At 40.9% G+C, this 12985-nt stretch overlaps 1 protein-coding gene across 1 annotated transcript in view; it reads right to left on the bottom strand.

Annotated features, from left to right (window-relative positions):
- The window catches only part of si:cabz01090165.1 (uncharacterized protein LOC100333421 homolog), a 59073-nt gene extending 47983 nt beyond the window's left edge, over positions 1-11090 (bottom strand). The window contains exons 1-3 of the mRNA XM_035679481.1: positions 10818-11090; positions 7930-8130; positions 4343-4509 (exon numbers count right to left, since the gene is read on the bottom strand). Coding sequence (XP_035535374.1) covers positions 4343-4509; positions 7930-8130; positions 10818-11084 — 635 coding nt within the window. The 5' untranslated portion in view covers positions 11085-11090. The remainder of the gene's footprint in view (positions 1-4342; positions 4510-7929; positions 8131-10817) is intronic.
- Between the last annotated feature and the right edge of the window lie 1895 nt (positions 11091-12985).

Below are 12985 nucleotides of genomic sequence, written 5' to 3'. Positions count from 1 at the left end.
AAGTCCCTCCAGAAATATTCGACAACAACGATGACTTAACAAGAAGTTAATAGCTGTTGAGAGCAGCAAGCGTGCTGCACTTTACAAATTTCAATTATGTTATTTCATGGGCAGCAGCCTGGTGGTGTATTCATTTGTGCTGGTGTACGTGTGTGTGTGTGTGAACGCTAACCTGTGCACACGGACAGAGTCAGAGTTACACCAGCTTGTCCATAAGTTTTGTGTCTCTGAGGCAAAAATAACCCCATTACAGATTTTTTATGAAGCATGACTGTTTATCCGAACCTGGTTGGTTTTCCTTCATACACATCAATTACTGTTGGTTGTCGGGACGTAAATTGAAATGGATTGCTGTTAATGGGGTTCAAATGGTGTTTTATGCCAGTACAGGATTCAATGAGTTCTCATGTAATGAGGAAAATCTATATTTGTAAAACTTTTCAAAAGGTCAAAGTAAAAGTGTTTTACAGGGCAGAAGCCAGTAAAGTCAGGAAGGATACAACACAAAACAATTAAAAAATAAAGGAACAGGGGTTGACACCTCCTTTAATTAGGGAAGGTGTCGACAGGTTAACAGATCTGGCTCCTGATACATTTCTATAACCGAATCTCTGTTGTTTGCACTTGAAACAAAATGCCATAGTCTGCACCGTATGCCTGAGGGTGATGGACCACGTGCCTGAATTGGACCAAAACAGGTGCCAGGACCCTCATTCAGCACAAGGTCATTGTCAGTGCAGTGTTTTTACCATTAACCTAGCTGTGTTTACAGAGAGATACAGTTACACAGGCATTTAGGAGAACCTCAACCAGCATTGTTGTATGCAGGATTTAATAGAGATCCAAAAGCTGAACTTGCAAAAGGGTTTTGGGGGCATTAAAGTATTTATTTTTATTTCACAACTTCTTTAAAGTCCTGATGACCTCTGTGGTAGGCATGGCCATGTTCACCAGAGGTGGCGGTACTCAATAAGAAGTAAGGGTACTCATGTGTGCGGGTACTGGTGACCACTGGCTAATTTCAGGCACTGCTGGTGGACTGTGGAAACATCCAGAACATGGAACATTATCATTATCAGGGGCAGTAACAGTGTTTCCCTGACAAATCTGATTAAGTCTTATTGTATACGTTCATTAGAACGTGTTCAATCAACAAAATTAATCAATCATCATCAAAATACAAGAGATATTAGAGGACGCTTAAGAAGTAATAGATCGTTTTGTGCCAAAATAATACAAAAAGAGACTGAACACTATCATAAAGATGAGAGTTTTCAATAAGGTGCTGTCATCTTAAATTTAAAGTAGGTTTTGAAAAAAGAGGAATCTTGAGACTTAAAGGGTTAGTTCAGGTTTATTGAAGTGTGGTACTACTAATACACTTACTTGTCAGTGTAATACCTGCACTGTAGCCGGCATGACCCCAATTTGGGGAAGCAGACAAGAGTACCAGAATGAAACATATCCGTTTAAGTGTATGCTATAGTGTTTTTACCACTTAACCTTGCCGTCAGCCTGTTGCGAGTATAGAGATAGATGAGTGATAGATGTGTGCTTTGCTTTGCATCTGCCATGTTCCAGGTACCGCCCTCCCCTCTGTGCTGTAAAGCGAATGGTCAGGCACACCGGCAGTCAGTTGTTCATTATAGCAGCCGGCCTTATAAACGAAAACAGTGAGCAGACGGGGGCCACTGTGGCAGACGGCAGCTTAGAGCTGTGTTGTTTTACTCCCCCTGTGGAGGGAGGGTGATCGCTAACATCTTACCTGTTTAATTAACAGCTGTGTCTTTATAGTTAATTATTTTTTAGTTCTTAGATGGGACTTGTTTGTTTGTAATTATTTTTATTTCTATTGTTAATGAAAATCCTTTTATGTTTGTATGTGGGGGCTCGTCTGGGATTTTAAAGAAATTGGTTAAAACATTTATTGTATTTGTTTTAATGTTAAAGGTTAAAGAGTCTCCATTGTCATTCCAACAGGAAACTGTAGCGTTCATATCGCTTACTTCAAAGCCACCAGACTCCTTTGACATCATTTTATTTTACCTTGTGGAACTGTTGCCTCGATCCGCAGCAACTAATGTTCCCTCCCGCCGACAGAGGCGACGGTGGGTCAGCCACAAGAGTCTCTTTACAAGAGTGCATAGATCGATATATAAATGCTTCAATTTGTTGTTGGAAAAGGCTGTCTTAGGCTGGCTTAAACACGTGCTGGTACTCCTGTTTTGTTCTCCAAACTAGTCATGTGAAGACCGTCATCTACTGTATGTAATACACTGACTATGGATCTCATACAATCCTACTTCACAAAATTTAACTATCCCTTTAACAGTTAAAGAGAAGTTGTGAGCTAGATTTCCTCAGAGGTCAGAAGAAGTATTGGGGCCATTATGGCAGTGACAGGGTCACTCTTAGTTAGATATGAGTGCCCTGTTAGACGGATCTTAGGCAGTGACTAACAGGGAGCAAGGACCTTGAATATAAGTTAGAAAATCATACAATTAGTCCTAAAATATATCGGGAGCAGTGCAAGAAAGCTAAATTTAGACTTCTGTGCTCTCTCGAGTTGGTGATGAGTCTGGCTCTGCTGCCCTGAACTAATGCAAGTCTGGTGAGATTCATGCTTACTTAGACAAGTGAATAGTGAATCGCACGTCTAATAATAAGCAACTGAAAAAGGGTTTAATTTTAGAAAAAATTGTATATATACATTCCTGTTCAATCAGTGTATAGTTTATTTTCAATTTCCTTAAAGGGAGTGAGGAGAGCGTGCATGAGTGTTTAAGGAGTCAATAATAATAAAAGATTTGTCTATATTTGTCTTTTGTGTGTGAATATGTGTAAACATGTTCAGATCTTTGAACAGAGCTGCACAGCAGCAGTCTGAGGTCACCGTCTCAATTCCCCACTCTGTCCAGACGCCAGTAAGGGCTGTAACATTTACCGTCATCTACTATTGACATGTCCTCAGGCAAGATGCTGAGCCCCCAGTTCCTCCAGTGGAGCTGCAGTGCAGACCTGGTCGTACTGGCCACCTCCCAGCTGTGTGTGTGGAGCAAAGCGCTGCTGAACAAGAGTTTGCCGACAAAGTGAAGTGAGCGTCAAAAGCTCACCTTCCAATAAAGTAAGGTCTGACATGGAGGGATTTGCTCTGTGATTTCAGTTGTATCCAGCCTAAATCTTTGGTTTTATGTCGAAATGGTTTGAAAAACAACTACATGAAAAAGCAGCTCATCAGGGGGACTGACACTGTTGAACACAACATAATTCGAAATGGTTTATTTTAATTCTAATGCTTCAGTCGAAACAAAAACTCTCCTTAAAGAGATGTAGTCCCATTAGACAGAAGCACTGAAGCGCTTTGATGAGTCTTTTGTTCTGGATCCATTCAGATATATATTTGTATTTTTGTCTCTGGAAAGATTTAGAGTTCATGTGCAGTTTATTACATATTCTTCCAGTAACAATTACATAGATTCATTATGTAATTGTGAGTACTTGCAGAAAAAGTCATATGTGAGACATTATTTATCATTTCAAAATAGCTATACACATGTGGAAATGTCCAGTTCACATGTGACATTAATTTATTTTCACATTTTGTCCATGTGAAAATGTGGAATTCACATATAAAGACACACAATACCCAATACTCTGTGAAAAACCATGATAAGTTCGCATCACCTAATAATATCCTATGTAAATATGTTACTCATATTTGGATGATTTCCATATTTGATGTCAATTTTAAAGCTGCATTGATAATTTTTTGGCCACCAGGTGCATAAAAACATCATAACACACTGACTAACACCTGTGTTATACAGAGAACCAATGCTCAGCCTGGTTTTAACATTAGTTTGGTCTCTAAGCAAAAAGATGATTGGCTGTTCAGCTGCTAAATGTCCCATTTTCTTTACCAGTTGGTCCCTGGGTGTCTCTCTCTGCTGCTTGGTGCTGAGCAGGTAGTGTACTGTGGGTTTATGAGCGCTTGATGGAACAACTGCCCGTCCTAACCTTAAAGTGGCTGAGACTACATCATACAGTGCATGTGCTGTGAAACTAAAACTGAGTTAGAGGAGGCTAAAAACATCCATCAAGCTATACACACGGCTGCAGCTGTATGTTATACCACACCCCTCTGCAGGATGTTTACTAGTATTTACAGGCAGTGCATTGGAACGTGAAGTTATGGGGAGCTGCATGAAGTTCAATTTGAAGGGGGAAAGGAAGCAAGGAGATGCTCAACACTTCTCTTTGGATTTCCAGTGAAAAGCCAAAGTTAATCCCTCTTTCCATTAAACCCACACAGTCCACTTAAGGGTTATGATGTGATCCTGACCTGGCCAGTTTGTGCAGGTTGGAGAATATTCCCTCGGGGACGCTCTCTATGAGGTTGTGGTCGAGGCTGAGGGTGTTGACGCTGACCAGCAGGGCAATGGTCTCCCAGGGAATGTCCACCAAGTTGTTGTAGCTCAAATCTAAATCCTCCAGAGTCTCCAGGAAGTCCTGCAAGGCAGGGACAGTGACTGTGAGCATAATCAAAGAGTCAAACTTTAACGAACAAACAAAAAAGGCCTCCCCAAAAATGTCTGAGCTTTAAAGGCTTCAGGTTTTCTTTTCAAAAACAGAAGGCGAAAAAGAAGGAGGAAGGGATGGAGGAAAGGAAAAACAGAAAGCACAGAAATATGGAAAAATGAATATAAGAAATGAGAACATATTTGGGGGCTCGTCCAGGATACCCTGAACTACGACAATCTGTGTTGTTGTTGTTGTGGTTGTAGCATTCGGTATCACTACAATAAAATGGCTACTATGGGGACGAACATCATCACACTTGAATACATTTGGGCTAATTGAATCCACAGACATTCAGCTTTCCAGTCATACCCAAGTTATGCAATTCCAATACTGTTTATGGACCCCAGTATGAGGAAATATTTGAGTAATGCATGCAAAAACCTTAAGGGAGGGGAGGGATTAGCATAAAGTGGGCATGTTTGTAAAGGGGAGACTCACAGGAACCCATTTTCATTCAGATATCTTAAGGTCAGAAGTCAAGGGATCACCTTTCCATCGCCAAAATTTGGAGAATTCTTTAGCCCCCTTCCGACAAGCTAGCAGGGCATGGTTGGTACCAGTGGATGCCTTAGGTCTGTTAACCATAACACCTAAAATAACACCGGTGCTAGTAAGGAGATGAATTAGAAAATTCATGGTTGGATGGAAAGAGATAAAAGTAGTAAAGAGAAATAGAGAGAGGAAAAAAGAAAGAAATATAGGGCAAGTAAGGAGGTTGAGGAATAACAGAGAAAGGAAGAAATGGGGATCAATTACCCTGGTCAAAGCTGTGCACTCAAAGCATGTTGTTTTCTCTAATTGCCTCCATACAATTCTCATAATCAGCACACCGTCGAAATGCCACGAGTCAGCACACATTACAATGAGCAGAAATACAAAGACGGAAATAGACAGAGAGAGAAAGGGGGGTTGAAGGAGAGCGATAACACCCTGTTGATCAGCCAAAGTGTTGTTGTGGTTGCTGTAATTGCTCTCATAATTCACACAATCAGGACACTGTTTGAATGTCACAATGCCTCAGTTCTCATTACAATAATGTGTGCGTTATTGCTTTCTGAACAAAAGGAGTCTCATTTCTTAATGACAAAAGAAACTTTAAGAGCTGTGAGGAGGCGTTCGAAGCACTCTGTGAGCAGAAAATCTGTCTTAAATTGACTGAAATTCATGACCACCCACTCGAGGGTCTCACTGTGCTGTTTTTTTTTTTTTGTTCAAACTAGTAAAATTATTCATGTTTGAGCTCAGTTTCAGGGTGGATGGACATGTGTACGGAGCCTCTGGATGTGACCCTGGAGACTGGGGTTATCCTGCCAACCCTCTTCATACCCAAGCGACAAAGCAGGTTGTTTTGTCAGTGCTTTTAAAAATGTATGTAACAACTGTATAAGCACAGCCTGACTGCACCTGATTGGACCAACGCTTTCTGCTCCTAGATTTCGAACTGGACCAACATGGTGGTTTGTTTGAAACCTTTTTTTTTACATTACAAAAATACATTTCTGAAAACATTTGAGGCAAGAAATAAGCCATGCTGCTACAGTTAGTTTAAGTTTTTCAAGAGTTTCTAGAGGTGGCGGTATTCTCATAAAGTAGCTTAGACCTCTCTGCAAATAAGGAGCATCCATCTAGTTGGAGAAATAACGATTGTTCTTAAATAAAATAATGGCAGTAAAATCTATGCAAACCTTGGCTGAATGAGAGGAAGTGCTGGAGACATAAAGGCAGAGGAGAAAGAGGGTGAATGGACGGGGAGGAAGATGCTGAAATGGTGGGTATGAGATGAAGAGTGATGTTATGCTGAGGGTTCAGAAGGTCCGGTCCATTAGTGAGTTCAGAGTTCATGTCTCTCTGCTTTCTCTCTGTGAAAGTCCTGCAGAGGTCTGAGAGCCGGCCCTGAGGGGGACACTTTGGCACTTAAGTGCTGGACTTTTAATGAGCAGAGAAAGGACAGCATCATTTAATGAAAAGGGGAAAACTGTTTATTTTAGGGCCGGGTTATTAAAAAGGTGTCCAGCTGAGCAGCGGAGGCAGACGGGGTCTGGCTGATTCTGCCGGACTTCAGAGTTGGAGCCAGAAACGTGGCGTCATTTTCACACAGCACTTGACCCTCAGCACCACAACTAGTCTAAAGAGCTTTAAATGACTTTGCAATAACTTTTTCTAACTGATAATCTTGGCAAATGGCAGTCAGTCTGGATGCTTGGGTGATGAGTCATGAGGTTTGTTGGCAGCGCCAATCCAGATTTGTTGGATTTCAAATAGTCTGGCTCACACTACACTACACACACATTAGGTTTATATATGAAATATTAATTAAATACTAATTTTATGTGGCATATTGCCAAACTAAAACTCAATTTATAGCAGCACCAAGATTAGTTTTAAATTGAAATTATAATTTAAAAATACTGATGAAGGCCTGAGGGTAATTGGGTAATTTTGTCTATCAAGCTTTATTTAACTAACTAGATTATGCTCCAATTTCTCCATATTTAATTCTAATATAACAATCAAATGAACAAAGTAAAAATAAGACAAACTTAAATATTTTTTCTTTCCCTGAAAGACTGAACATATTTTGGGTTTATGGTGACAGTTCATGTAGTTTTTGATGCGTTCACAGACATTAAGTATCTCAGTTTAAGATGATCGAAGTGATCTTACAAATGAAATATTTCCACTGAGTTTTACATTTGTCACTTTGCTTTTAGTCCTACAACACCTGGGTGTCGAGACCCCAACTAGGGGTCGTCAAAACATCTCAGGTGGTCGCACAGCCTTCACAAAAACAAGTATTTATATGCAAGCTTGCAGCACAGAATTCAGCACAAATAAAATATAAGATATCTATAAGATACTGATATATTGATACAAGGGATAAGAACCTGAACACACAATATCATCAAAGGGGTTTTATAGTTTTAAAAGGGATCAATAGAGCAATAGTATTTATTTAGCCCACAAATGTAATAATCCAATCACTATAATTTCTCTAAAACATATAATCTAATCTGATTATTTGATATTCATGCCTTTGTTAGGTTTCTTTGTGTTGTTTGTGGACTGTGAAAACTATATGTTGTGAGTTGTGTTCTCTTGGTAAGATTGCTCTCGAACACTCGTAAAAGAGTTAGAAGAGAAGAGCAAAAATAAGAAAACACTGGTGCATCGGTGACAGTCCCGAAATCATGGCCCAATATTTCATACAGACAGGCCGACACTCGCCTGGACCTGTCCCCCCTTTCTGTTCGCCCTCTACTCCTCCGACTTCACAGACTTCACCAGTTCCTGCCACCTGGAGTAAGAGTGATAGCGTTAGGGGATAGGGTTCTGGTGTAGTACCCGTACCTGGAAGGCTCCTTCCGATATGCTGTGCAGCTGGTTGTTGGCCAGGATGAGGTGCCTCAGGTTCACCAGGCCTTGGAAGTGGGAGTCGTCCAGCGTGGTGAGGCGGTTGGCATCCAGGTGGAGAGCGTGGAGATCCTGGAGGTCGGCGAAGGTGTACGGCCGGATCTGACTGATGGTGTTCCTGCTCAGGGTCAGGTGGATCTGGACATGCAGAGAAACCAAAATACTGGATCAACTTTGTCATTGTGTATCTCGGACTCCCACAAAGTTAAATGACCCACTTTCTATTCTTTTTAAACTCCTATAAGATGATTAATTTTTTATACCAGCAATAATTTAGTGAGGTTTCACTTTTGCCAAACTCTATACCGTGTGTTTGAGTGACACTCTTGTTCAGGGAGGTCAGAGGTCAGAGTTAGCAGATGAGCCACCACCCTGGAGATAATAAAGACTTGATGTTTCCCTTTAGAACGGTTCAGAAGGTTGGACGGTCTGGGCTGTGGGGATTAAACCAGCGGTCAGGTTACAGTATGGCCTTTAAACCGCGCTACATTAATAATAATATTAGTAATTAATACTAGAGCACAGTGAGACATGGGATTAAAACGCACTACTGTGCATGAAATACCATTCAGTGGGTGTGAAGATGCAGAAATATTCTATTAACACCCGGGAAAAGGTCAATCAACACCCACAGATTTGTAAACCTGTTTTGGAGAAGCGCCGCGATCACCGGAGACATCTGTGACGTTCTGTCACGCTCACCGCTGAATGATTAAAACCTCATTTCCCACGTTCCCTTGTGTGTGAGCAAACATCATCTGCACTGTTGTGATCGCACTGGAGAGGAAACTTATTTTTCAAACACTAAGGAAGTCTCCAGCTGCGACGAGCGTCTCTATTTGGCAATTAAAGATCACGATGTTGGTATTTTTCCTTCGGCGCTCCATGCAGTGAAGCCCCTCCACCTCCGTTACATGATTACAGTGGGATTAATTGGTGAAATCCGTAAGATATAATAGACTTCACCTCAGTCAGTATGTCATGTTGGAGCGAGCAGATGTTCCCACTGTTTCCTGCGTTCAGTGTGGAATAAACACGAAGGCTCGCCTCACTGTGCTGGCTTCAATTTCAAGTCTTTTTCCTCACTGAAAAGTTCACACTTATACATGTTCCTGATGGTGCTGAGAGCTGAGCAGTTCTCTTTCATCTGAATGCTCAATCCTCGAAAAATCTTCCTCAGATACTTTCAACCCATTAATTATCATCTATTCCAGAAATCATTCTGAAGGCAAGTGATGCTATTTAATCATCAGGGGGAAATACGTCTGAGGGCTGAGTCCTTGAGGCCCAGGGTTCGAATCCGACCTGTGGCCCATCTTCAACTGTCACTATCGAGTAAAGGCACTAAAAGCCCCAAAAATATATATATTTATGAAAGAAATACACATATTGAGTCAGCTATAACAATTCATTTTGTTTTTCTTGTAAGTAAGGGTGGGGTCAGTCATTCTGGAGATATATACTGCCCTATAAAGCCTAACTGCATTAACTACGCTGACAGTGAATCTGAGAAAAGCTAATTTTCGTAATTTTCATGGCTGAAAATCCGTTTAGCCATGAATTAAATAATTCATGACCCTCTGTATTAGCATAAACTGATAAATAGGTAGTGTCTTCTTCCTGAGAAAATCTATTACATTAAATCTGTGTTTCATATTGTTTTATATGTTAAAAGTTGAAAAAGATGAGTTATTAAGATTTTAAGTATTAATTTGTGAGGTTTAAACTATGACACATTAATTTTAATTAGCACATTAATAGCTTGTCCTGTAGTGCTAGTACAGTAATATCTGAACTATTATTATTATCTGCTACAATGGGCTCAGCTAATAATCCACNNNNGTCAGTCAGAGTTCCCAGTGGAGAACATGAAGATTCCCTTTGTTTTAATTCCTACATTGTCCTGAAATTGTCCAGAATTCAGGATTTACAGACACTGAAGCTGCAGTAACTGCAGCCGAAGCTCAGAGACAGCGAGGGAGAGCGAGTTTGTAGCTGCTGAAATTTTTACATTGTTTTGTTTCTCTAAGATCTAAGAGTGAGACTGAACTTAGAAAAGATTAAACAGACATTGAAATGTTCAGTTTGTCCAATTTCGACCAAACCTGTAGTTAATGCGTTTTGGCTTTGTAAAGCAGTGTAGCTGATTGTTGAATTAGTGCTGAGTGACTTACTGGAAGAACCAGTATACTGGGTTTAATTTCAAATATGAATATGAATTACTGTTATGTACAACTGTTATGTTGTTTCATAGCTGAAAAAACTAATTTGTTTCTTGTGCAAAAGAACATTTAAGAAATATCTCTTTGAATACTTAAAACTGCTGTAGGTAAGTTTAATGAAAAATAACCTGATTTTGTTCCACTGTCAGGACATAATTACAGTAAAAGAATCAGCAAGTATGACAAAATGTTATTTTTATAAAAGTTACCTCCTTCAGCTTTGAGTATATTATGTAAGCTTTAGTGTTAATATGGCTAATTTAAAATATTTTGTTTTGAAAAGTAATTAATGAAGTATATCCTGTCTCATTATATCTTGGTTCTACATTGCAGTTTGTACCACAACAATGGTTTACATTCTGATTCCTTCATATAATGTTTGAGTTTGTGGGGCCAGGAAAACCCGATAGTAACCAAAGGCTTCAGTGTACTTCACGGATTTGGGAGGGTTAGTCTTCCTCCTCGGTCTCAGACTTTGAAGACCAGAGCATCTCTGCTCGGTCTCAACACAACCGTTGGATCACATCCGGATTCAAGTGCTTGGCAGAAACTGACTATTGTACGGATCAAAGTAAGCATGAATGCAAAAATCTGAGCTCTGACCAGGCTGGACATGTTGGCGAAGTCGCGATGCCGCAGCGTCGTGATGAAGTTGTCCATCAGCCTGAGCTCGGCCGTCTGGCGGTCGATGTTGGGCGGGACGAAGAGGAGGCCCGTCTTGGCACACAGCACCGTGTAGGACGGCAGCAGGTTCTGGCAGGTGCACCTCTTCGGACACAGCATGGAGGAGGAGCATGTGGGGAGGGAGGACAGGAGGACGAAGAGGAGGGGGAGGAGGACAGGGCAGACCAGCGAGGAGACGGCGTCCATGGCTACTCTCCTGCTGCAACACACAGAGAGAGAGAGAGAGAGAGAGAGAGAGATCAGTTTATATAGCTTGTTGCACAAAGGTAAAAGAAATGGAATGCTTTTCCCAAATGATCTCTGTTTGGCATCTGAGCGCTGCTGTAGGGCTCTAGAGATGCAGATTATCCCTCACAGTGACACAGCATGCGAGATAGCTGCAGGAAATGTGAAGCGCCTGTGTATATTCTATGCTTTCACAAACTTTTCTGCAGCTTTTAAGGACACGTGAATCCATCTTTTATGCTTTCCCAGACATTGCAGACACGAGGAGACCAGAATTTCCAGAAGAAAGGATAATGAATGCTTCACATGAAAGAGGGGAGGACGGAAAAAGAGAGGGAACAGTGACAGGGAGGAGGTGAGGGGGTAAATTAGTTTTTTTTATCTGCTGAGTAGGCTAAGTTGTCCTGGGAAAGTGGAAGTAAACAGTACTTATATCATCAATTAAGCTCACTGCACTCCCATGATTAGAATCTGAGGAGAACATTAAAGAACACAAATTATCCTCTGCCTGCTTGTCTGTCTCACCTCATAAATTTCATAGATGTTTTTGTGCATAGAAATGAGGCTTAAACCAACGTTTCCAGCCAAGGCAATAAAGGAATACATTTACATTGATATTGATTTCCCTCCGTTCGGTCTGTGCGTTCAGCTCAGCGGAGCCCTGAATAAATTCAAACGGGAAGAAAAATAAAACGTGGCGAGTAGGGGCAACATATGCACACATTCATGCATGCGTGCCAGCTCCCACTTGTACACGTTCTCTAAAAAAGTTGCACTGAGTTAGATGCCGAGTGACTGGGAGGAAGGTCGACTGCAAATAACAGCAGAGAGAGACACGCTCTTTTATTTACGGCGCTGAAATATTCAAACTGTGCCTGAACTGCGGCGCAGAATACAGAGCAGGAAGCCTGTCCTCGTAGCGGGTTGGGGAGCGCAGGATACGAGCTAAATGAGAGGAAGTAATGGGCGAGATGTAATGGAATGAGATAAATTCAGTGGAAATGATCGGGAGGATTCAAAAAACCCAACTGAGACTACACTCAAATGTCAATGGGTAATTGAAGAGTCTGAGTATGATGGGAACGCGAGCGCAGGAGACTCGGAGGCGATAATGAGCGACATCCACAAATTTGTCACTCGGATGAGGATATTAAAGTTGTGCTCAAGGTGGATACAAAGTTTTATTGGGAGTGGAGACATCCACCGTTCAGCAAGAGAAGACCTTCAGTCCGTAGTTACACCTGAGCAAAAAGTAATGAATTAAATGAGTGTATTCTTAAATGAGAATGAGTTAAAGAAAGGAAAAGGTCACAGGCTTTGGTAAATTTTTCCAATAAGCAACAATACTTTTTAATTGTTTGTCCCCTTTTTACAAAAAAAAACTGTACAGAACTGTTTTCTTACTTAGTGTGCAAGTCTGTCTCACCACAGTCCGGGGTTTGCATCCAGGCTCAACAAAAGCACTCTCACTCGCTTACATCTTTATTTAAAAGCTTATGTTTAGTTGCTGCTGACATTTGAATAATACTGTACAGTCACTATTTGTATTTTGGCAGAAAATAAATGAAATTCAGCATTAACATTTTTGTGAGCTGCCAGGTGTGTTTATTTATAATAATTATGTTACATTTCTCTCAAAATGTATTTGCTGTTGCAAATTAGTTGCACATAAATGTAAATTCTCGGAGACGGGGCCTGTTTCATCCACCAGAGGCCAATTTTCCACAGTTTACCTTTTTAAGTGTTTTGTTTCCAGTATTTCAGTGGGTTGACCTTTACCTGAGATCAGTCCATCTTTACAGCCTTGTGGTCTGAGTAGTAGAAGCTCAGAGTAAAGGTCAGGAACTATTCAGATTTAATGT

This window comes from Morone saxatilis, unplaced genomic scaffold (genome assembly GCF_004916995.1).
Source record: "Morone saxatilis isolate NCDOM2014 unplaced genomic scaffold, NCSU_SB_2.0 Contig8, whole genome shotgun sequence".
Classification (NCBI taxonomy): Eukaryota; Metazoa; Chordata; class Actinopteri; family Moronidae; genus Morone; species Morone saxatilis.
The sequence above is the reverse complement of the archived record's forward strand: the minus strand, read 5'-3'. Positions and strand labels throughout refer to the sequence as shown.